The 26,658-nt window shown below is 35.3% G+C and overlaps 1 protein-coding gene across 11 annotated transcripts in view; it reads left to right on the forward strand.

The window, feature by feature from the left end:
- Window positions 1-26,658, forward strand: part of LOC143237366 (neuronal-specific septin-3-like) — a 71,687-nt gene that overhangs the window by 23,612 nt on the left and 21,417 nt on the right. For 3 of the 11 annotated variants that reach the window (XM_076476531.1, XM_076476539.1, XM_076476538.1), the window contains one exon: window positions 19,779-19,934. The exons of 3 other annotated variants lie outside the window; for them this stretch is intronic. In XM_076476531.1, the coding sequence (XP_076332646.1) occupies window positions 19,779-19,934 (156 nt within the window). Of the gene's footprint in view, window positions 1-13,208; window positions 13,426-19,778; window positions 19,935-23,451; window positions 23,641-26,658 lie in introns of those variants that run through there. 5 more of the 11 variants (XM_076476537.1, XM_076476536.1, XM_076476541.1 and 2 more) reach the window with 5 other exon arrangements.

Raw genomic sequence — 26,658 nt, forward strand, 5'->3', positions numbered from 1 at the left:
ATTAAAATCAAGAAACTGAAATACGTTCGTGCCTTTTAATATCTTGGTTGCATAGTCTTAAAATATCTTTCTGTGGTTATTTACATAATTTTCCGTCTTTACCTTTTGACTTGGAGTTTATTTTAGCGTTTTACCTTCCTTTACTATTGGTCCGGCATGGCCAGGTGGTCAAAGCACTCGATTCGTAATCTGAGAGTCGCGGGTTTAATTCCGTTACACCAAACATGCTCGCTCTTTCAGCTGTGGGGGGCGTTATAATGTGACCGTTAATCCACTATTCGTTGGTAAAAGAGTAGCCCAAGAGTTTATGGTGGGCGTTGATGACTAGCTGCCCTCCCTCTGGTCTTACGCTGCTAAATTAGGGACGGCCAGCGCAGATAGCCCTTGTATAGCTTTGCGCAAAATTCAAAACAAAACAAACCCATCCTTTACTATTCTTTATACTTAATTATTTATATCAACAGAGCAGCTAGTACCTGAAAGTAAAATAACATTATGATCAGCAGAGACTCTTCGTGTTTGAATAGAATCTCGGATTTCATCATGATACCTTTCTTTTAGTTAACTTTAAAACACTACTTTTATGACGATGTCATAATTTGGTAACATTTTATGACTGGAAATTCTGGTTCTATATCATTTCGCACTAATGTAGACATTGTAATGTCAATGTAAAGATGAGATAGCATAGTCTGCTATGTGATCAACAGCCGATAAAGTGAGATGTCCACCTCCAACTCTGTCTTGGTTGGCCCTTCTCTCTTTTTTAAAGCTCACTAGCTAGCCCTACATTTTTTGTTTATTTTAGTTTAGCGATAGTTTTTCCAATACTTGTTTTTATCTTTTGTAAGATGGCGTACATGGGTTACTGGTTTATGTGGTGTATTATAAAGCGTTGTAAGTTTTGCGTAGAATAATAATAATAAAATAGGTAGTCCAACACTGTGTAGAGTTTTTTTTTCTCTATGAAATGATGATAAAAAATTATAGTTATTGCTTGAACTACGCCTATTGAAGGAAGATGATAATGAGTGAAAAATCTCGGGGTGGCTATTCGCCAGTTTTCGACTTTGGATGCTCTGGATAGCTGAGAAGCGGCATATACACTGGAGATAGAACAACTGTAGGTTCTGATAACCTGTGTGTGTTTTGACTGTTTTTTAATCCTGCATTATATAGGGGTTGGCTTTCGATGGTACAATGTACAGAGCATTGAGTATTCTACAAGTTACAGTAATTTAATATTAAGGTATTATTGGTTGTTTCTGTTATTCCTTTCACCCTGTATTTAAGCTATCTAATGGAACACCAAATTTTTGTAAAAACAACAAACTAAATTCAAGGGTTAATAACATCGTTTACATTAGTGTTACGACTTTTTTGTTAATATTTCCTACAATAATAGTAAGAGGTTGACAAAGATGGTAAACTGTTTTGCTCCATGAAAAGATGATAAAATTACAGTTGTTGTTTGATCTAGGTAGGTGCTAGGCCTATTGAAGAAAGGCGATAATGAATGAAAGAAGAAATCTTTGTTTGGGCTTTTCGTCAGTTTTTAACTTCTTGATGCTCTGGATAGCTGAAAAGCGGCATATAGACCAGAGATATAGGGAGAGTGCCAGGTAGCTCTTTATATCTAGCACACTCCCTATATCTCTTTCCGATTATATTTCCATTATTTTTGAATTATCTACATGTGTGTATAATAATCTTTCTTCTTTTAAAATTCTCATGAGATTTACTTCATTTGAGTTTTACACATTATTTCTTGTATACGTGCATCGTAGTTTTAGTTTACTATTTACGTCATTATTAAAGCATAAAACCTCAAACGTAAACTTTTTTAAAAAATCGAATCACTCTGAAAAATGTTCCTCTATCTTTATTTATTTTATGAATTTCTAAAATAAACTTTGTTTTTTATTTTATTATAAAACCAATATATTTTATATGGCAGTCCAGATGGTTTTAAACTAAGTTTGAAATTTTAAAAGGCTAAAATTCTAGGTCTGAACTACACGATGGATAGAGAAGAAATAGTTCATAAAACAGTAGCCTGACATGGCTAGGTGGTTAATGTATTCGACTCGTAATCTGAGGGTCGCGGGTTCGAATCCTCGTCACACCACATATGCTCACCATTTATAATGCGACGGTCAGTCCCACTATTCGTTGTTAAAAGTGTAGCCCAAGAGTTGGCGGTGGGTGGTGATGACTAGCTGCCTTCCCTTTAGTCTTACACTGCTAAATTAGGGACGGCTAGCGCAGATAGCCCTCGTGTAGCTTTACACGAAATTTAAAACAAACCAAACCATGAAGCAGTTTTGCGCTAGAAAATATACACTTAACCCGTGATTTTAATTTATAATTAATTATCCAAATTTAATAAATTTAGCTTTTTTCTCCTTAGATTGTTAAAAAAAATTAACACTTAATTACATTACGATCAAACTTAATGTTTTAACTTTCATAACTAACAGCAGCTAACTGACTTGAATTGACTGAGTCTGTTGTTAAAAACCTAGTTGTACAAGGGACTATCTATGGTCTGCTAATCGTGGGTGTCGAAATCCAAATTTTAGTTGTATAGGTCTCGTACTTATTGCTGACCCTTCGTGGGATATTTTCAAACTCTAAATATGCAAGCAGAGCTCTAGAATTAAATATATGTACAAATAAATTTATAACGATACAATAAATTAGGACACGTATTGCTACGAAAAGATGACGCCATGAAATGTAAGGCAGTATTCGTGATTAAAATAAACTGTGTTGAATGGTAACTGAATGAATTGGGATATTATTCTGTCATCCAATAAACACGTGGGCTACTCGTTTAACACCCCTAAATTTACGAGTATCTAATTTTTTCTTGCTTATTTCTTCAGTAATGTTTTTTTTTTTTTTGCTCATTTAATATTGCACTGCTAAACCTGACGATATGCATTCGAGATTTATCCACCTTGTTCTTTAGAACATGTTAAGATATTTAACACTAGATTATACAGGCTTCGTTATAACTTTGACACAGCGTTCCACGAACTAGAAGGAACAAAGAAGCTTTTCTCTCCAAGTCTCCGCCCTACAGACAATCTGGCTCCGTGGATTTGTTTTTTCTCACATTTTTATTTTAAATTTGTATTACGTTACCCAAACCCCAATTTCCACTGTGCGAATACACAGTGGAATACTCTGGTACACGTTTTTGCAGAGCGCGACATCTAGTGATACTATTAAGAACAATATTTTCTATAGAAGACTGGTAAACAGAGGAGCAGAGACATTTTGTTGTGACCCTAGTAAACATAATTATCAGGCTTGATTACGATGAGAAACTTAAAGTTCATTCAGCTGATTTGTGTGTGTTATCCGAACACAATACATAATGGAAGTTAGAATCGTCTCTGTTGTAGAGTCTGTCTCTCATTTAAGTTTTCGTAATGTACAGCTGTAAGTGAAATCTACTCGATGTTTCGTTTAGCACTGAACCTCCTCTTGGGAAAATCAATTTTACGAAAATGGCCACAAGACCACCCGGCATGGTCAGGTGGTTAAGATACTCGACTCGTAATCTGAGGGTCGCATGTTCGAATCCCCGTCACACCAAACATGGTCACCCTTTCAGTCGTGGGGACGTTATAATGTGACGGTCAGTCCCACTATTCGTTGTTAAAAGAGTAGCCCAAGAGTTGGCGGTGGGTGGTGATGACTAGCTGCCTTCCCTCTAGTCTTACAGTGCTAAATTAGGGACGGCTAGCGCAGATAGCCCTCGTGTAGCTTTGCGCGAAATTTAAAAACAAACATCCGTAGGAAGATTGCATCATACTATCTTTATGTTCACTTTTTGTAGTTTATTCATGTGTGTATATATAATGTTTGTTTAAAACCTTCATGCAGTGTTATACAGAACCTATCTGCCCATAACCGTTTCTAATTTTGAATTGAGACTAAATGACACACAGATAAGTAATAACGAACATCAACATTTCCTTGACAACTTTTGTTTTACAGAATAGTGTGATTTAATCCTTACGCTTACAATACGACCGAAAGGTGTGAAGGTGTGTTTTAGATAATAGATCACGAACTGTGAAGTCTCAGATTCGTATTGTTGGTACATTCACCAATAGGTCGCGTTCGACCGTCCAAGTTACAACGGGTGTTGGGACAAGTGTTGTATACTACATGATATACTGAAAGGAAATGATAGAAAAGGAATCCAGAAGTTCGTAGTGCACAAGTTACACGTGAAATAAAAATAGTTTGTCTATCATGAACATCTACTTCCATAGAGGGCAGGAATAAAAGCTTTGTTCTCAGTCTTTGAACTTGACTGTCCTTATAGTTGCTTGGTATAGAAACGAAAGATATATATACGACCTAAACCTGTTTAAAGTACATGATTAGTTACACGTTAAGGGTTGTACAACACGGGTTTTCAAGGACTCTTACTGGAGAGGCTTGACACTTGATTTTAAACTCTTGTCGTGGTGTTGGAATTTGACCCATAACGCTTCATGCTACAGTGAGTGATGTACCGTGAAAACAGTCGTAAAAGGAGGGGGGGGGGGTGTATCATCAAAGGTTCCTTACGCACTTTGTAATACAAATCATTTGAAAGTTTGTATTCTTTTTATGATTGTATTTGAGTTGTAACGAGTTTACTTAAGGCAAACTCTGTATATTTTTGCTTGTTTTGTAAATGTTCTATAGAGCATCCAATATTGTATGAAGAACACAGCTGATTTGTTATTGAACTTTATTTTGTTACTTTTGTAATTGGCTCTACTCCTCATATTTAAGAAAAACTTAACAGCCTACGTTGTGCTCAGTTATGATAAAATATTTTCGTTATTGGAAAACTGATGTGTATTATATGTATCCAGTTAGTAATAAAGAGAAATGCAGAGACAAGCCCGACATGGCCAGGTGGTTAGAGTGCTCCACTCGTAATCTGAGGGTCGTGGGTTCGAATCCCTATCATACCAAACATGCTCGCCCTTTCAGCCGTAGGGGCGTTATAATTATAAAGTATAGGTAAATACCACTATTCGTTGATTTAACAACAAAAAAAGAGTAGCCCAAGAGTTGGCGGTGGGTGATGATGACTAGCTGCCTTCCCCCTAGCCTTACACTGCTAAATTAGGGACGGCTAGCGCATACAACTCTCGTGTTGCTTTGCGCGAAATTTATAAACAGACAAACAATAATGATGAGCATGCGTTGAAAGGGTTGTGGTGTTGACGGAGATTTGCGAGCAAACAAAACATAAAAGAAACAACTTTTATGATCGAGTAAGGTTTAAAACACATTTGGGGGAAGACAAGGACAAATGTACTGTTCACAAATATTTAATTTACTACCACCACGGTTTCGCCTTGATGGTGACTTTATTAGCGAAAGTCACCATCGGCAACAATAGATTAAATATTCGTGAAAAGTGTGTTTGTCCTTGTTTTCCGCAGTTCCATAATTATGTGGTTTCGCCAGGTTCCGACGGTTTCAGTTACTGATTAGATAAAGTATAAAATATTACAAATACGAAAGCTAACACTAACTATGATCGAGTTAAAATGTGTACATAAATGAACTAAACAAAAAGTAATGTTAAATCTTTAAGTGGTCATTATCAATATATTTACAAACTGATTTTTACTGTGCATTCTATGGTTTAACTTGAGTTTTAACATACGCGAGCACGAAGTTAAATATTTAATTGGTCACTTCTAAGAGGAAAACTGGTTGATGCAGTAGTTCAAAGTTGAAGAGACAAAAGCAGTGAGGTCATGACCGATCCGTATATTGCGAGAGAGGTCATAACCTCGTGCTTCACAGAAGAATGATTGGCGAGACCCATACTTCAATTATTCACTCACGGTTTCTCAAAATAACCAATGTATAGCTGAAGATAAAAGCTTCACATATTTGCATCATAATTGGTTATGGTCTAGGGTTTTAGGCGGGCTTCTACACACGTTCATTGAAATTAAAAACCTTTCCTTAACAGTTTGCAATGTTGTTTCTGTAAGTTCTCAGATATCGGAAGAACAGCACTCTAGCTGAAGAACAGATCCATTTATTTCCCACTAACAGATAAGACAGTTAAAAATGTATCCTGGAACGACTGGTATGGGTATTAACACTTTTACTGATAAGGAGAGAACAACGTTTCGACCTTCCTAGGTCATCTTAACCTGCTACTCCTTGGTCAGAATGGATCTCCCCTGGCTTCTAGTAGGTGAACCAACATATAAGCCAGTCTGCTTAGTGTAGTACTTGATGTTGTAATGATAACTATATCCAATCTCGGGAAGGGATCCAAAAATATCCAATGTTAGTCTCCAAAATTAACATTAAAACTTGCCGATTGGGTTTTTTCATAGTGTGAATCGTTTTCCTCTTAACTACGTAAGCATGTACTCCACCCATTGTAGGGATTGGCCAGAAAAAAACCCAAAAAACACGCCCCTATAGGTTAGCCAATGCCCTCCAATTCATGTACTATGTAATATTTGGAAAATTCGGACCTGTAAAACTTAACCTCTAACTATATAACAATACTTCCTACAGCATAACAATTATGTGGTTTTATTTTAAATTCATTGAACTGCAAGAGCGCTGTTTGCATTTCACTAACATTTGTAGCCAGGGTGAATGGAACAACTATTATTTGATAAGTCAATACCATTCCATCAATTCAAACACGAATTAGAAATGTAAGTGTTAACAGTAATCAATCCATTCAAATGTGTTTTATCTTTTTTTATAATAAAAGTGATAATGATACCGTAAAAAAAATTGTCCACAAAATATCTATTACGTAATGAAAAACCAAAGAAGATTTTAATATTCTTGTTATTTGGCTCGAGCCAATTTTTATCTTAACTGCATCTATACATTAAACATTTCATCCCTACTCAGTATATTTCTAACAAACTCTACGTTCATTCATATGACACAATATGTCTCTGGTTACAGTTTCATATATGTTTGTCTTGAGGAATGAAATACCAGTACCAAACTTTCAATTACAGTTAAAAATGTGCAACCAAAACGCTTGTATATTATCAATATAAACAAGACTGCCCTGATTCATTACAACACAGGTAATGTGAGTGCCATTAGCAGTAAAAAATAACCAGCCAGCTACTAAGACTGAAAGACATAAGGCACAAAACTCATACGAGCCATCTGGACTGTTGACGGTAATGTTAGTTCTGTCTTTCAGCAAAGCCTTTCCAAGGCATCGAAATATTTGTTTTTGAGTGGAAATTAAAATACGTGGACTTTCAGTAGTGTTTTCACTTGACTAAAATGAACATGGAACATTGAAATACATTACTGGCAATGATCAAGCACGGTCATTATCTGAACCACTTGTTCGCTTTGGTTCTCAAACAACTGAGATGTATCTTGCTCTTGTAGGAGTAACGTGTCTGAGCAAGCCTGAATTGTTTGTTTTAACAGTCACAATATTAGTTGAAGTGCAAACTGAAACTGTGTTCGTTTAAAAACGTAGAACACTAGCGGTGTTTTGTTCAACACTTTCTAGTTTCATCATAGAGCTGCAGTTATTCCGGTAAAGTCTCTCTCATCACAGATAACTTGTACAAGACATTTAACCCTAAAATACTGATACTTGGTCTGAGAGTTTTGACAATTAGGCTCACGTGATCATTGTTGTCACTAAGAACGTTAAACTTCATTTTCTACAAAGCTTAAAATCGTTTGTACTGGATAAGCTTGCAGTTCCTTACTTTTTCTGTGTATCAGAATACTTTCTTATTTTCATTAGCAGCACAGCTAAAGAAACAAAACAATACTATGTGACAAGCGGTCATTCAGACTGTATAAAGTCATCATAGTCTGCACAATCAAATTTCATGTACTTGGTTGAAGTTACCGTATAAACACCTTCCCTTTCAGTTTATTGGGCTCCAAGTATCCCTCTGCATCTAGTGTAATATAACTTCTAAATTTAACACCTATTGAATCCTGCGTCAATGAATTCTAAGTGCCTAGCTGTCAAAACCACCAAATGAAGTGATCTAAATATATAGCTTTATTGAAACCCGAACATTCAAAGGTGAAATTTTTTGGATCTATCTACTTCTTGCTGATTGTAATAAAGACAATTTACTCGTGTCATGTCATTTAAGTTAAATGACTGTACCTAATGATAATATAGGCATCAACTCCTATAAAGAAGAATTTGATTTGTAGAACATCGAATCAGTACTTTTGTTATCACTTGAGCGACACATTGCCATGGCAACAGTATCAGAACCAAAACAGAAACTTCTTGTTAGTACATGGCATCTTCCTCACGGAAATGTTTCTGACTGACTCATAGGTTGTAAGGATGACTACACTGTTAGGAAGTAAGTATGGCCATCTGCTGCTTCCAGGGAACTCCCAGTCTTAGACTTCAGCAGTAAATGATGTTCACCTACCTGACTCACTGTACAGAATTTCCCAGTGACCTCACCACATCCAAGGTAATTTACCTTTCTCGGTAGCTTTCCGCCATTGTCATCAAATTCATATCAGAAGACAAAAACAGTTTAAGAGGAATTGAATAATTATCCGCACATCCACGAAAACTAGATCCTGGTTCGTTATCTTGACTGTGGTCTTCGAATGGTAGATAGTCTTCTGTTTGGAGAAGGATAAGGGAAATTATTTGCTGCCTTGTTTCAGAAGAAATGAGAACTGGTGAAATAGATTGTTGCATGTAAAAAGAAGACAGTATATGGCGTGAGGTTGAATAAAAACTCTCTTTTCAAAGAGACGGGAGGTGAATGAACTTTTATCAGATTAATGAAGAGCTGTTACATTATGGAGTTGAATTTAAAATAAATTGACAGTTCGTGTTCGAATGAAAAGCTAAGTTAAGTACTTAAAGGAACACATGTAAACGAGTTTTGCTTGAAATTCATATTAAGCACACAATCAGCAGGTTAAATATTTGGAGAATAATAGACAGGCTAATCGTATATCCTCGAAGACTGAAACAAAATTTTGTTAAAAGCACCAGAACTACTCATTTTCTGAATTCTCTTTGTGCTGACTAATCAACAAATTGTATCACACACACACATACCTCATAAGGCTTCTTAGAGGACTCTCACACACGCAAGTTAAAGTTGGATATAATACAACTATCCCAAAAAACAATTAGTTTCTTTGACTGTACCGTACATGAAGTTCAATTTGTACGTGAAATCGATTGTATTTAATATAAGAACTTCAGAGGAAATGTAAAATTCTATGAATATAAAATTTAAAAATAAATATTCGAGCAATTCAAAGACAGAAGAGATGAACAATGAATAAAGTAAACTAGATGGTTAATTTGTTAATGATAGAATGTATTATGAGCGAAAATACAAAGGAATAGCAACAAAGTTGAAACTTGCACGAGTTTTGAATGCGTGCTGTTTGATTCACATACAGTATTAGATTTCGTTTTCATACAATACATTGTGTTTGTTTGTTTGTTTGTTTTGAATTTCGCACAAAGCTACTCGAGAGCTATCTGCGCTAGCCGTCCCTAATTTAGCAGTGTAAGACTAGAGGGAAGGCAGATAGTCATCACCACCCACCGCCAACTCTTGGGCTACTCTTTTACCAATGAATAGTGGGATTGATCGTCACATTATAACGCCCCACGGCTGAAAGGGCGAGCATGTTTGGCGCGACAGGGATGCGAACCCGCGACCCTCAGATTACGAATCGCACGCCTTAACACTCTTGGCCATGCCCTATATTGTCCATACTACTCAAAGCACAAGTATGGCCATTGTAGATACTTACTTTTAATGAGAAGCAAACAACTATTCCCCACAACCTCAACCGAGTCGTTAATTCGCCTATTGACATTCTAAAATTTTACATAAGGTCATACATTTTCAAAATATTTATACTGGAACCTCATACAGGGCAATCAATGTTGAGTGATCCATTGACCTTTGCTATGGGTTTGAGATCATAGTTTTGCTGGAATATAAGTCTTGTCCCTGGATCAAAGACTGCCGTAGTGGTAAGTAGTCAGGTTACCATCAGTTTTGTTTATATTACCAACACTGGTGGCCGAGATTTAGTCTTAAACCTTTGTCGACCTCTCACTATGATTCACTATAAATGTTGTCCTCCTCTTCACCATCGAGTAAACTCTCATTGCTTGATGGAGAAAATTCAAACGTAAAATCATCAGTAAAAACAGGTCATATCTCCAGCTTTATTCATGCCAGTGTTTGTGGTCCTGTCTCCATTTCATCTTTTAGTTTGGCTTCCTCCTTTCAGTAGAAGGTTTGGAGCGGCTACACCTTCACTAGGACAACTTCAAGCTAGTGTAAATCACAGCATTCTCGAGACAGCTTGTAAAACTATTTACAGCGTTGTCATGTGCAAGATTTGTATTAGACTAGTGTCTATTTCGTAAAGAACTTATTTTAAAATTCTTAACATTACGATAATGAACAGCAGAACAACAGTAGCAACAACAAACATTTGGCACGTGCATGTTTAGTAACAAACATTCAATTCTTGGACGTTTCGGAATGCATATATTCCATTTTCAGCAAGCTATACTGAACAGGGTAGCTTAATAGATACAAACATTTATAGAGGTTTGAACATTCTATAAAAGTAGTTAAAATACAGAATAAAATGATGAAATAAAAGACGGACGAACAAACAAAGTATAGGATAATGTAACAATATTGTACAGGTATTTAGAACAGACTTAATTGTTGTGAAATAGTGTTATCTAAATTTGAGAGTTCATTTAAAACAGTTAAACTGTCTTTTAGTATTGGATGATCCAGATGGCATGACTCTTATAAATTCGTAATAAAGACGGGTGATTGGTGTTTTCATTATGGGAGTGAACTGTGGAGTCTGGTGGATTTGATAATGTTTACCAGTTTTGAACCATACACCACATGGTTGCAGGCTAACAGGTGTAATTGGTGTATAGTTTTTGTCAATGCATTACAGCCACCACATGTGTATTTATATACAACCCTGGCACACACAGGAGTAGGTCTTTAAATTAGAACAGATTTTTGAAAAGTGATTTAAATATCACTTGTAGTTGAACTTGTGGATAAAAAATATTAATTATTCTTAAAATTTGTAATTTCAGTGTAAAAGTTTGCTCACCTAAAAAAAGGAACGATCTGATTTAATGGGTATTTATCAACAGTGTATGGTTCCTTTTCGGGTTTAATTTTTTTGGAAAAGGAACTTGCGTGTTAGGGCTTGAATAAAATGCAAGGGATAGCCGTTGTTTATTAAAATGTTGTGCAAGGCACTTATTTCGATATGAAAAGAGATATATTTAGAACAGCTATTATATGCTCTAATGAAAAGACTGAGTGTAAGGTTACGTTTTCAGGAATTTAGAATAAATATGTGGAATCAAGTGTGTAATATGTTTGTTTTTTCTCAATAAATAATGCCGTCAAGTGGTTATCTAATCTGCTGATTTGGATATCAAGAAAAAGCAGTTTTCCGTTCACGTGTCACGTGCTCGTTGTTGCTGTTGTCTTTCTGTTGTTCATTATTAAACTAACTTCGATTCACGTTGAATTAATTTGTTGCGAACATTAGTATATATTTTAGAAGTAGAGTATTTCTACAATTAAGTGTCAATTTCACGTCCTGTATTCAGAATTTTGTATCAGCTTCCACTAAACAAAGAGCATTGCTGAGAATTTTCAGGTATAGTATTCTCGACCAAACAATATCGACTTTAATGCATTTTCCCGTGGCAGCTCACTCCGATGAGCCCTGTCTGTTGATAACCACGCATGTTGAACATTATTTGTTTGCTTGTTTTTGAATCTTGCGCAAAACTACGTGAAGCTGTCTGCACTGGCCGTCCTTAATTTACCATCGCCAGCTCTTGGGCTACCCTTTTACCAACAAATAGTGGGATTGACCGTCACCTTACAAGGCCCACCGACTAAAAGGGTGAACATATTGGTGTGACGGGGATTCGAACCCGCAACCTTCCAATTACGAGTCGAACGCCCTAACAATCTGACCATGCTGGAAAAGTATGTTGGGCATTAGATGTTTATTGACCATTGTATGGCTGACTGTATTTGTATAGATTTTGCACTAGTTTGGCAATTTCAAATTGGTTGGAGAACTGTCAGCCATAATGTAAACTTCTATTACGTGATTGTAATCTGCTGCAGTTAATTTTCACACAATAGAGGGGTGACAAGTGCCCTCATGATATTCGTTGTTCAGTATTATTTCGTACTGTTTCCTCAATTCTTTCCAATATTAGACAAATAACAGTATCTTCACAAATAACAGCCAGGTTGTAAGAAATTACTTTATCAGTAATTTTTTACTGAAATTTATTTACCTCTGTTTGTTTGTTTGTTTGAGATATTTGAATTTCTTTATCAGTAATTTTTTACTGAAATTTATTTACCTCTGTTTGTTTGTTTGTTTTAGAATTTCGCACAAAGCTACTCGAGGGCTATCTGTGCTAGCCGTCCCTAATTTAGCAGTGTAAGACTAGAGGGAAGGCAGCTAGTCATCACCACCCACCGCCAACTCTTGGGCTACTTTTTCCAACGAATAGTGGGATTGACCGTCACATTATAACGCCCCCACGGCTGGGAGGGCGAGCATGTTTGGCGCGACGCGGATGCGAACCCGCGACCCTCAGATTACGAGTCGCACGCACGCCTTAACGCGCTTGGCCATGGCCTTATTTACCTCTACAATGCAGTATTTCCAAATCTATTGTGTATGCAAAAATAATTATTTGATACAGCATGAAAATAAAAACATAGGTATTATTTTGCGGCACTTAATGTGTTTGGAAATGTTACGATCACTATACTTACAAACACGAAATGGTTCCTCATTTGTGGGTACGTTTTATCTCATTTTGCAAAGCATCGTCTCAGTTTTAAGTCTTCGGCACCTATTATCATTCGAGCGTTGATTTGATTTCTATAGGATTTTTACATGTGTAATTTGATCTTGTCACAAAGAAACCTAGTAAATTTTTATTTTTGCATTTTAAATAATTTGTGTAATGTGAAGAATGTCAGAAGTATAACTGAAATAACAGTTAACGTAAATACTTCTGTTAGTCTTTTCGTAAATGGGTTATGGGTTTTAGAAATATCAGATAACGAGCGTTCGATTAACTTCTGCCTCTCTTGAAGAAGAAGAAAAAAAAATTTACGTTGTACAAGCTCACGTAAAGTCAGTAGAGGGCAGCAGCAATATTGAAGGAATACCAGACGTGAAGAAAATCCAATAATTCTAGTCAAAACTCCAGTGGTATCTTACATGTAGTTGCTGGTACGTTGTTAGTGTGTTATGTTAATTGTTAAGCTGTTTTATGGATTTTATTTAAATTGAGAAAGGACGGAAAGAGTAAACTAAGTAAGTGCTGATATTATGTGAATGTGTAGAAAATTAACCTATAATATTATATCAGTGTTAATATGAGTTATCACATCGTTACATTGGATGAGTTGTCTTAGATTTGTTAATTGAATTCTAGTTGGGTTATTGTGAATGTTAATAGGAAAGAATGGTAGTACATGACTAAGGTAGTGTTTGTATGTCACAAGTTAATAGTTACGTCGGTGTTGGATGATATTGATAAAGTGATGTTTATTTATCTCTGCCTAGCATAAAAGAGTAGATTATCAATTTGAACAACAGATACGAAGTGAGTGTGACTGATTTGTTTTACTTTTAAACTTTCTAGTTTATTGACCTGTATAAATAATCGGGTATGATTAACAGATGAAAAAATATAAACTTAGGAATAAAATTGTAATGGGGTTCTCATACATTTGCGTACAAAAGTTAAAATAAAAGATATATGGTAATCAGTGGTGAAAACTTTAACTTACAGATACTAATATTGATAACAACCGAATCACCCAACTAATGAAGTAATACATTCTAATCATTATTGGTAAGAATGTTATAGTAAACTACTCGTGTGTGTGTGTGTGTGTGTGTGTGTGTGTATACAGGGTGGCCCACAAGTCCCTACCCATCCATATATCTTATGTATCCAGGGTGTCACCAGTATTCTTGCGCTCATGTATCCACGTACTTGTCACAATACGCTCTTCATGTGTAAATGGGCTAACATTGGCCATATTTCTCTGAAAAAGAGAAACAAATTTATAATGCATGTGTAATTGAATATAACATAATAAAATATGGATGGATAGGGACTTACGGGCCACCCTGTATATATATATATATATTTTTGTTGTTGTTGTTTACCGAATTAATATTCAGTTCTGTTGTGTGTAGGTAGTTTGCTTTGATCAGAAGTTGATCATATCTTAAATAACAATATAATAATTATTTCAGAGTTTTAGATTTGGGATTAAAAAAGGTTTGTCATGTAGAACAGGTTTCTGTGTATGAAATACACAAGTCTGATCTTTCGATTCCTAATGATTTAATTCTTAAGTTAAAAACTTTATCCCATTTAGGCTATCTCATATTTCACTATCATCTTACTCCATACTAACTATATAAAGGGTTGAGTATGTTACATAAAAATGATTTTGTATATGTAACTTAGCATTGTTTGTTTGTTTTGGAATTTCGCACAAAGCTACTCGAGGGCTATCTGTGCTAGCCGTCCCTAATTTAGCAGTGTAAGACTAGAGGGAAGGCAGCTAGTCATCACCACCCATCGCCAACTCTTGGGCTACTCTTTTACCAACGAATAGTGGGATTGACCGTAACATTATACACCCCCATGGCTGGGAGGGCGAGCATGTTTAGCTCGATGCGGGTGCGAACCCGCAACCCTCGGATTACGAGTCGCACGCCTTATGCATGCTTGGCCATGCCAGGCCACTGTAACTTAGCAAGTCGACTGACATCTACAGCTGGTATAAAGAGTCTATAAGTTGGCATGTATTAGAACTGTATTTTGACATGTTTTTTTGCATTTTGTATATAGTGAAATGCCACTCAAAATTGATTGATTTTGGAAAGAATATGTAACAACCCTTTCTGAAACAAATATTTATAAATTCAAATGAAAGAGATGTGTTCAGGTCAGGGACTTAGAAATTCAACACTTTATACATAATAGCATTGGAAAATAAAGGAGAGTGGTTCAACTTGGGGCACCAGGACCATCTAGAAATTGGCTAACAGTAAGTTATACCCCATTTATGGTAAGCTGGCTTCAGAGTCTTGTAATAGATGTGAATTAACAAACACAAGGTCAATGAAAAAGTCATCCACATACCAAAGGAAACAGTAAGCAACATATTCAAGAAGGATCTTTGCTGGAAATGAGGGCAATGGGAAATGGGTTCACCAGGAAAAACTTTGCAGTCATACCTCTTATTCAACCATTGCATACCTCAAGTAGCTGGGGAATGAAATGAGTATTCATTCTCTTCCATCATAATGTTCAAGTTGAGTGTCTATAGATTATTTTGAAATTGTACTGTTGAAACTGTTGCTGGATAACCATCACCTTCCTAAACTAGATGGATCATAGATAGTTTGCAGGGAGGTGTAATATGCTTTGGATGTGACAGTCTTACTCTTAAGCTTTTCCAATAGAAACTACTGTAAGGTTATTGTCGAAAACCATGGTGACATGGGATTTAAGTATGTAGTTGAGGCTGCAATAGCATTTTATTACAATGTATTTAACTTCTGCATGTATTACTTTTCTTGTAACCAATCCTGACATGCAAAATGATTTTCCAGTTTCCTCTTAAACTTTTAAATTGTTGAAGTTTGTCAATCAGAAAACAAACTATTCTATAAGCTGATCAGCAACCACTATTAGAAAAGTATCACTACCATAAATGGAATTATGTATGTATGTTTTGCATATCTTAAACTTGTGCTTTCTAGTCTTATTGCCTACAAAATTATTTTTAAATGTGATCTGGATTTATTGGTTCCATATCCTTAGCTCTTCTCCACACACACACACACACACACACACACACACACACAAGTAAAAACTTCTTGATTAAGGTAACCAGGACTGGTCACAATATTTCATGTTTTCCAGTCAGCACATTAGAGAGTTAACTGATGATTTTTCTTTGCTTTGTACAATAGAAGAATTTATAAACTCACTATGTCTAGACTATTTTCTTCACCACTTTCCATTAAAGCTTCACCTCTAAGGTTATGAGAATAATAAAGTGTTGAGAACCTCTATACAAAGTTGTGGGCATTTTAAGATTGAAAGACATGTGTTCACCTCATCACATTGTCCCAACTTCTTGTAAAAGAACATCATTCATAGTACAGTTTGAAATAACCTTAGATTTAATCCCATGTACAAATTTAGTTAATTTGCTAGTTATGTTTAATCAGTGTTTCCCTAAACTTTACCACCCAACTATTTCTCTCCATTTAACCATCTTATGAAAAGCTTTATGAAGATCCACTGCATTACCTGTTTACCTCAAATGTAATATTTACAAAGAAACAAATTTTTGAGAGATGACTTTGCAGGTCAAAACACATCATGAATATTTGTGATGACACAAAACTTGTGTAAATATTTGTGCTCATTTTTTAGTTTCTAATAATTTCCTACTTGTAAAATAACACTAACCAGTTGGTAATTATTTAGCCATGTCTGTTTTTCCCCTTAAAAATCAGTGCGATATTGATTATTGTGCAATTTGCTGGTACATTCACCAATTTTAATGGATTTGTTGAGAATTAGGGTTAAACAGTAAATCTGTTTTTTTGTTTCTTCTGTCATTCACAGGACAGATATTATCTAGATCTAGCCAGGGTGTCTTATTTCACTTCACTGTTCCCATCTTGAATATTACTAGTGCTTACGTAGTTCTTACTTTGTTCAAGGATATATATTGAATAATCTTTTGGTAGAAGATCCACTACACATCTTTTTCCTAGTTAAAACAGATGATAATAAAATTCTACATGTTTAGCCAATAATAAACCAAGGTCCTCCGACTTTCATTTGTCATCTATATTAACACAAGTAGAGAAAACCCAAGTATAAAATTATAAGCAAGTTTTCCACACTTGTTTATTTTTTAGAGAAAGGAAATCTACAGATTTTCTTTTTTCTAATGCAACATAATACAAAACTTGTTTTTAACATTTTCTTTTGTATACATCATCTTATGAAGTCAGTTTTTAAATAATAATTTATAAAGATTTCTACTGAAAGCCAGTTGAAGATAATTAATCTCTCAAAGGTTTTCTTCATTGAAAAAGTAAGCTGTTTTAACAATATTATCAAACAGAGCAAGACTTGAGTTTTTAAAATTGAATCTATAAATGAAACTGTCATAAAGAAATTGACACATTATATTCAGATGTAAAGTTATCAGTTACCAAGGTTTTCATGTCAATTATGTATCATGTTACATTTGGATGATGGATAATTGATGGGTTTCTTTCCTATAAAACAAGTGTAGAATGTAGTTTTTATTGTTAATACACTGCTTTGGCCTTCATGCCCAGTGTATATGTAGTTGACGTATATAAATGTTAATTTAATCTTTCCTGTAGAACTAAGTTTATAAATTGTGTAAGTTTATCATTTAACAATAACTTCCGAGTGTGACATCTTACATTATTTGTTGAATACTAAAATGTCAGTATTTTAGTAATGAGATGTTTCTGGTATTTCTCCAATGTTTTTTATATGTTGCTTAATATTTCTTTTGGATTGTAATATCTTATAGACTTGTGTTTTAAGGTTATGTCTAGATCCAGTTTTCTACTAGTTACGTTTTTTTTTTTCAAGTAGTTTAATTAGTTTGAACTTTTGTACTAACTGTAGATTTTTATTTATTTTTGATAGTGTTAAACTAGTTGGTAAAAGTTTTTATGGTAAAATATTCTCTAAGTATTCTGAATGTTTCTTATGTAGCAGAGAAACATCAAAGTAGAACATAATTTATTCTTCGGGATATTGTAGAATGGACAAGAAACTGAATGAGATTTATTAATGAATAAACTTTTATTGTAGGGCCTTTCAAGGTGATGCCATTACCTGCTAGATCAGAGTAGTTATAAATAATGCATAATAAATGTTTTTGAAGTTACAAGATAGAAATAATTCTCTGACTTTTTCAGAAATTCATTTTTGTGAAATGGAGACAGCAAACTGTGAAGTGTACAAGAATGAGTGGTTATTAGGGATGTGTTTAAATGAATGGATAAAAGATTTAGGTTTTTTTGAAATCAACATTTAATGATAATGCAGAGAGAACTGTTTTATAAACCTCTGGATAGATTTGTTCTAAAACTTCATACACTTGCCCAAGGAGTTAGTGGGCAGTTTAACTGTTTTTTTGTTTTTTTTAAGTCTCTTGACACTAGCAAAATTATTTTTAGTTGGAAGGTTGCCAATATTATCCCTGTTTGTATAAATAAAATAGTTCATCTGTTTAATATTATAAGGGCTTTAAACACCTGCTTTCATGTAGTCTATCTGAACAGCACATGAAGGAACTGAAAATTCTGACTTCAGTATTAAGATATTGGTATATTAAAGATTTGTTCTTAAACCAGTCGTTTTCATGCTAGACTTGTAAATCAGTAGAATGGTTTACCAGATGATTTGTTGTGTTTGTGAACTATCAGTTTGGTGGTTAGTTATTAATGTATGCAAAGTTTTTCTTTCACCTTCAACTTTGTTTGTTTTTCAATGAACAGCCTAAATGTGAAATGTGTGTTTGTCTTTCACCCAAAATAAAATAATGCAGTTGTAGCATTAGATACTTGTATACTCCAGATATTCAAAAACTTTCTTCATAGATTTGTCAAGAAAACATTCCTGATGTATTCTATTAATAATCAGATGAGCACATGAAATTCATTGAAAATTGAAAAAAAATTAAAGTAACTTTTCTCTTGAAAATCTAATATTAAGATTTTTAATTCTCATAAAGTATCTTATTTTTTGTGTGTGCTGTAAAAAATTCACTGATGTGAACGTAATTGGAACTTTTGAGTTTCACTTTCACGTTTCATTTTACAAGTTAGCTTGTGGGTGTAACAGCAAAACCTATGCAGTGATAAAACATGGTAGGAATGTAAGTTTCATAATCAATGTCAAGACAGAATTCCAAGAAATGTAACAGACTGAATGTTAAAGGTAACAGGAAATGCCCTTAAGGATAATAATGTAGACCCAACACCTGCAGGTGACTGAGGATTATACAGCACATACACTTGCAAAGGTCTTTTATTTCCAACTTCTAGAGTCAGCTTCTTATTTGAGAAAAAAAAAGTTCGAGAAAGATTTTTTATTTGTGAAATCGGAACCTTTGGCCCATTTAGGTCAACCCTTATCTTTAAAAGTAGAAAAGATTTCATGGAAGGTGCTAACGAGTTGAGTTTACATGTGATCTTACATTTTATATGAAAAGGGTATCCTCTGTGTGATTGATTATTTATGAAGGGAAATCTTCATTAATAATATACAAATCTGTATCATACATTTACCAAGTAGTGTTACAAATACATGCAGCATTCCATCAATTAGACATAATAAAAGATTCTTTGTTTGCTTGGTACATTTAAGACTTATAATAGTGGTAATTTGAATTTTTCATGCACAAAAAGTGAATAAATAAAAACTTTTCCTAATTTTTTAAAAGTGTAAGAGTTAGTTAATGACCTGCCGTAGTATGCCAGATATTCTCCCAGACATGTCTCTTATTTGGTTATGTTCGTGCTAAAATTGTATCTGTGTGACTGGTGTTAATGTAAACAATTTTTTTCAGCTCTTCGAGAAACGTTTCTGGAAGCAGACATCCAAGGAAGAGGTTACGTGGAATCAAACAATATTGTAAATGTTGTTCGTAAAGTTCTTGGTATCTTCCTATCACACACAGAAAAAGCTAAAATAATAGCAAAAGCTGAATATCTGGCTACTAAAGGTAAATGCTACATAATGTAGAGTGAGTTAAATGATAGCATTGGCTAAAAAAACAAAACAAAAATCACATTTATTTCAATTTATAACTTAAGTTTTGTATTTTTATGCTTTGAAATGATGGTAAAATAGTTGTATGTTGTGTAGGCAGAAGTTTATGTTTCTGTAAAAAAATTCGTTCAATAAAATAGTCAAGTATATTTATAAAGACTTTATCTGGAAGACACACAAACATATTTAAAGTCAAGGTAATAAAATTGATCCATTTTGTGGAACTAAATGTGTATAGGGATCAAACCTGGAATGTTGACATAATTTCTAATTTACTACATGTATTTACACAAAATAAAGCAAGCTTTTAATAAAGTGTACAAATATGTTGTACCCACAAAATCAGATGTTATAAAACTATTTGTGCTTGAGATACATTCATGAATTGATGACATCAGTTTCATTCAGACACTGACAAGTCTTAGTGCAAACTGATGTTTGTGCAAAGAATGGTGTGAATGTTGTATTTCATAACCACTAGAATCTACAAAATGTATCTGTGGTTTTTCGGTATCAATATGAATTGTATCCGATATTTCCTCATCACCAAGAACTGCCTTAAAATTGTGAATTTAGGAAAAAAATTAAATAATTAATGACTTTCATCAAATATGTAATTCCATTTTGATTGACACTGTAAAGTCGTATTCTATATACTTTAGCCCCCAGTCATGAACATAGGATTAATAGAATGATAGTGTAAGCAATCTGTTATTTAATGTTCAACCTGTTTTCTGGAAGTGATACTTCTGTGTGGATGAATGGTAACCACAGTGGACTGGTTGGTTTTACACTAGTTTTGGTGTGACACAAACATCCACATCCCCTCGGTGTGGATTCCTGTATGTGGTGAGGTAACCTCCCAGAGAAGGTTCTGTTCTTACAGTTTACCTCCTCTGGGATCTAAACATCCATCCATGTGTTTGATGTACAAGGTGACCCATGAAGAGGAGGAGAGGATCCTGGTGGTTGAGGGGTCCAACCTTAACACACCACTTTGGCCTTGAATTCCTGTAGATGGGCAGTCTTGAGGTGGGCCCCCGAGGGTCAGTCTGCTGGTCCACTTGGGCTAGGGTCATCCAAATACCAGTGTTGGATGTTCTCAACAGGTGTTGTGGACATTATATCTAATGCTGGTATGTGGGTATGGTGCTCATGAAACCCTGGTGTTGATGCAGTGTACTTGTCAGTCTGCTGGTTCACTTGGGATAGGGTTTAACTAAGTACCAGTGTTGGATGTTCTCAACAGGTGTTGTGGACATAGTATCTAATACTGGTGTTTGAGTATTGTGCTCATGAAACCCTGGCATTGATGCAGTGTACTTGTTTGGAATTGTATTGCATCTCCTCATAGGGCTCCATGGTGGGTGGGTCAGTGGGCACTGAAACATTCTTTCTGTATTATGGATCCACCAAATAAAAACTTAAATAGTGAAAAAACAGTCCATAGGTAAATGACCACATCTTAAAGATTCTGAGCAGCAATCTTCAACATCTGTAACACCTGCACCTTGTTTTCTTATATTGCATTCTCTTTCAGACAAACCTTTGGGGTAAATATCTCTCCTTTTTTATTCGGAAGGGACTAGAGGGACTTGCTGGCTCTATAGAGTCAGTCAAAAAGCTTTCCTATGGTAAAATACTGGTGGAAACATCTACATCTAAAGACAGTGAACTCATACATTCAAAGGTGATTGGGACATACCCATTGAGGTTATGCCCCATGCTACTTTCAATTCGTCTTGAAGAGTTATTGTTGAGAGGGATGTGAAGAACATCCTCAAGTCAGAGATTCTTGCTGGTTTCTCCACCCAAGGAGTATCTACAGTGAGACATATCTCCCCTCGCAAAGATGGAATTATGATGCCGACCACTGTTCTCATTTTAATATTTACATCACCGCATCCACCTGCCACCATCAAGACAGGTAATCTTAATTGCAAGGTATGATCATACATTCCAAACCCTCTCGTATGTTTCCAGTGTCAGCAGTTTGGTCACTCGAAGACATTATGTCGTGGTTCCTTGACATGTGCTCATTGTGGTGGTAAGGACCATGAAGCCTATGAGTGTGAAACAGACCCTCATTGCGTTAATTGCAACAGCTCTCACCCATCTTACTTTCATTCTTGCCTTGACTGATTGGAAGAAAGAGGTGCAGTGTTTGAAAATGATTCAAGGCATTACTTACCCTGAGGCTCAAAAGTTACTGTCCATCGCTTCCTCTTGGACATATGCTGTTGCATTTTGTTCCACTATTACAGTGGGAGTGCAGACAGATATTTCTGTATCTCCAAAAGAATCATTCTCAAACTGTATGAAAAGTCTTTTGATCTCCATGGTTAGAAAAGTTGAATCAACATCAACACCCATCTCTGTCCCTAACATTCATTCCAGCAAACCCCAAGATTCGCTTCCTTTGGTTCTGGGTATGGGCGTTTCCTCAGGTACATCTTCTCCCGCCCCAAGATGCAAAACAATCATTTTCTCATATTCTCAGTTGCTGGAATCCTTTTTCAATGACAAAGACCTGCCCAATCGGCCCATGGCAGCATCCATGTAGGTTGACAGACCTCCCTCGAATAAAGAAAAAAGATGTGGTCAAAAATAGAAGGGCTCTCTACCCAATTCGTCTACATATAAATAAAAATGGCCACTTTGGTACAGTGGAACTGTTGAGGTTAAAGTTCTAATTTGGATATCAAAGCACTGATTGCTTCCTACCATCCTGTATGTCTTTCCTTACAGGAAACATTTCTGAAACCTACCGATACAGTCACTTTTCGGTAGTGTTTTTTTGTACAGAAATGACAGGTTGTGTGATGGAGGGGTAGCACTGTTGGTTGATCAGCATGTACCCACCTTGTCTTTGCCACTCGACACACCCTTGGAGGCCATAGTCATTCTTGTTTCCTTGAGTCATATCATCACTGTTTGTTCTCTCTACCTGTCTCCTGAAGAGACCTATGATCAATCAGATCTTGATGCTCTCATTGAACAGTTACCATCTCCTATTTTAATCCTGAGGGACTTTGATGGACAATCCTCTCTGGGGAGGTACTGATATTGATGGGGAGAGGTTGTTCTGTAGAGTGTATGCTCTCAGGTCACAACCTTTCTCTTTTCAGCACTGGTTCTTCTACTTATTTTCATGCACCTAGTCTGTCCTTTACTCTTATTGGTTTCTCAGTTTGCTCCCCTTCACTGTTCTCTCACTTTTCATGGAGGGTTGACAGTTATTCATGGGGCAGTGATCATTTTGAGAGAGACTGTACGTGGTCGATACAACCCGACCTTTATGCCCCAGTAGAAGCTGGATCAAGCCAACTGGCCCTCTTTCACTGCTCTTGTAACACTTGATCCTGCCGTCGTCTGTAAGCCATCGATAGACGATCGTGTGGCAGCAGTGACTAACTGTATTATACAGGCAGCTACTTAATGCATTCCTAAAACCTCGGTACATTTTCCAGGTTATCCTTGTCCGTGGTGGAATACTGCCTGCCACATGGTACACAGTCTTGAACCACATCACTTTCCAGCAGGTCTATGAATGTGCTTGGCAGGTAAGATGTCAAAGCCAGGAGGAATCTTGGATTTAGTTCACAACTGGCATCTCTTCTACCACCAATTCCAAAGTCATATGGGACAAGATTCAACAGGTTAGTGGGCAGTATAATTCTTTCCTCTACTCGATCTTGCTCTCTGATGACCAAGAAGTAGCTGATACCTGGGGCATCACCGATACTCTAGGTGAAAGCTTTTGTCAGGAATCTAGTGCTTCTGAAGTTATTATGAGGTAGAAGCCAGTAACTGACTTCTGTGTTCCATACACACTTTTATTAGTGTCTACAGTATAGTGTTCAGAGCTTGTATTGATACAATTCATTGTAATTGATTATTTGTTAAACCATCTTTTAATCATGTTTTTTTTTTATATTTTTGGCAGAAGTTGAAACATATAATAGTTTTAGTTATTCTTCATGACGAGAAACCTGCTTGAAATAAAACCATCTCAGAACGGCTGATGTGGGCATTAACACTTTTATTGATGACCAGAGAACAACGTTTCGATCTTTCTATGTTATTTTCAGGTTAACAAAAACCTAGATGACCTAGGAAGGTCAAAATATTATTCTCTCCTTATCAATGAAAGTGTTAATACCCATACCAGTCGTTCTGAGATACAGTTTTGGTTATTATGTATGGTTTGAAAAAGGTAACGTGTATTGTAATATTCACATCACAATTTAATTTCTACATCACTTAAATTGGGAATGTTTAACTTCAAAACTGTTTAGAGGCTAACTAAATTTTCTGTGAAACAACAACAAAAAAATTGTCATGACTCTGCAGAAAGAATGTGCCTATCATGACAACATACATATGGTATGTGCCACATCTGTTTTTAGATAGATGAATTGTGGCTTTGAAGAACATTAGTAGCTAGCTAGTTTAAAAAGAATAATTACACATGCATCCCTCTGTTCACTCTGTTAAAAAAAAAAATAAAAATGGATAGTCAGATGCCTCGAAGCAGCTGTGACTTGGTGACCTGCCTTGTGACTCACTTTCAGGCTTGGACCGTGTGGGTTGTTAGAGTGAATTTCACTTCTGAAAGTTACTTTTACTCTATAGCACAGAACATGTTAACCAGACATTTGTTGTATTTGCTTCATCTGTCTGTTATTGGGGAAATGTACTTGTCACTAGAACATCAAGTTTTACCCACAGATTCCACATGCCTTTCCTTTTAACAGTTATCTGCATAGACTGTCATAGTTTAAAACTGAAAACATATTTTATTGGAAACTTGTTGGTTATAATTATAAAATGTATAGTTTGGTTTGAAGGTTAAGAATGACAAGATTTACTGAATTTTGTTACTAGAATAACTCTTAACTCAACTTTATTTCAAAACTAAGGTTGACTTTTGTGTTGTACAATAGTAAGATATAGTAATATGTTAAATCTTGAAACATGAAATGTAGTTTTGTGTTAAATTATTTCTAGAGAACTTCAATGATTTAGTATACCAGCAAAAGTGATTCATCTGCATCAGAAAATATAATCTAAGATAAACTGAAATTTGAATTTTTCGTTAGAAATATTGCTGCGGTTTCTAATAGGTTTTGAGTTAAACTAGTGTTGTAAAACAGTTTTTTCTAGATTTTGCTTTGAATTATGTTAATTATTTGCAAACAAAAACCACTTAATCTGTAAAATACCAGTGGATTTAAACACATTTCTCTAAACTATTTATATGAAGCACCAAATTGCTTGTGGGTCTCTTAACACAGGATCTTTAACACAAACTGAAGAATAATACCAATATTACATTACCCCTACTAGTTGCTATGTGCTCCTATTAGTTACCCATTACCACATTACTACTACTAGATACTGTATACTTCTACTAATTGCCCATTACTACATTACCCCTACCAGCTATTATGTGCACCTATTAATTACCCATTATTACATCTACAAGGTACTATGTATTCCTATTATTTACCCATTACCGCTACTACTTACTATGTACACGTTAGTTACCCATTACTATATTATACCTACTAATTATCCATCATTACATTACCCCTACTTGTTACTAGTCTCCTATCTATTTCATGCAGAAAATAAATAATGACATCCATATTATTTTTCTCCTTTCTATTAACCGAGTGTTTTAACAGGCCAAAACATAAAACAAATTCAAATGATTCAGTGCATGGGCCCACTTGAATAGTAAACAGTGTAAAAACAAGTCATTAATTTGAGGTTTAAAACATTTTGTAAAAAAAAACAAAACAAAATAGTGTGTAGAATAATAATTCTGTATAATTCATCTGAGCAGTAGCAGAAATGTTTATTACTTCATAATTTAACACGAGGCAGTTTGCGTTTTTTTTTTAGCACATAATATTCACAATAGATATCTTATAAACATATAGTGATAAAATTTTTACAAGAATTCCTGTCGAGTTTAAAGGCAGTAGCTGTTCCCCTCTGTTCTGTGTTGGAAGCATTACTCCCTCTTATATCATCACGTGGCTATTTTCAGTACAATAAAACGCGTCTGGGGTTGAAGACTGCATTAGTAGGCATCAGTTAGGTAGGTCAGGGAGTGACACAGTTGCTCCTTTCTCCCTACCCTGTGCTTGTTGTTATTATTTTGGGAATAGAACTGCCAGTAAAAGCTACTCCTCCTCTAGTGACATCTGAAATGGCGCTCCTGTTACTACTGAATTAAAACCTCAAATATACAAGTTTCCGTGGTTGGGACTAATGTAATTTAACCATCTAATTACTAACTGCTTGGGAGCAGGGTCCACATATTGCAACACTTGTGATTTTATATTCTGCATGCTACAGTACTCAGTGTAAAAAAAAAAAATCAAATAAACTGGGTGAAATCAGTCGTTTTCTGTGTAAGATACATATAAAACATAACCCTCCAATGGCTCAGCGGTATGTCTGCGGACTTACAACGCTAAAAACCGGGTTTCGATACTCGTGGTGGGCAAAGCACAGATAGCCCATTGTGTAGCTTTGTGCTTAATTCAAAACAACAACAACAACAACAACTTAAAAATGCATATAAAAACATAACAGTAATCAATAAAACTCGTTAAGATAAAAATTAAGATGGTGATTTTTTTGTTAACGATATTTTTGTGTGA

Source organism: Tachypleus tridentatus, chromosome 13 (assembly GCF_004210375.1).
Source record: "Tachypleus tridentatus isolate NWPU-2018 chromosome 13, ASM421037v1, whole genome shotgun sequence".
In the NCBI taxonomy this organism is placed as follows: Eukaryota; Metazoa; Arthropoda; class Merostomata; order Xiphosura; family Limulidae; genus Tachypleus; species Tachypleus tridentatus.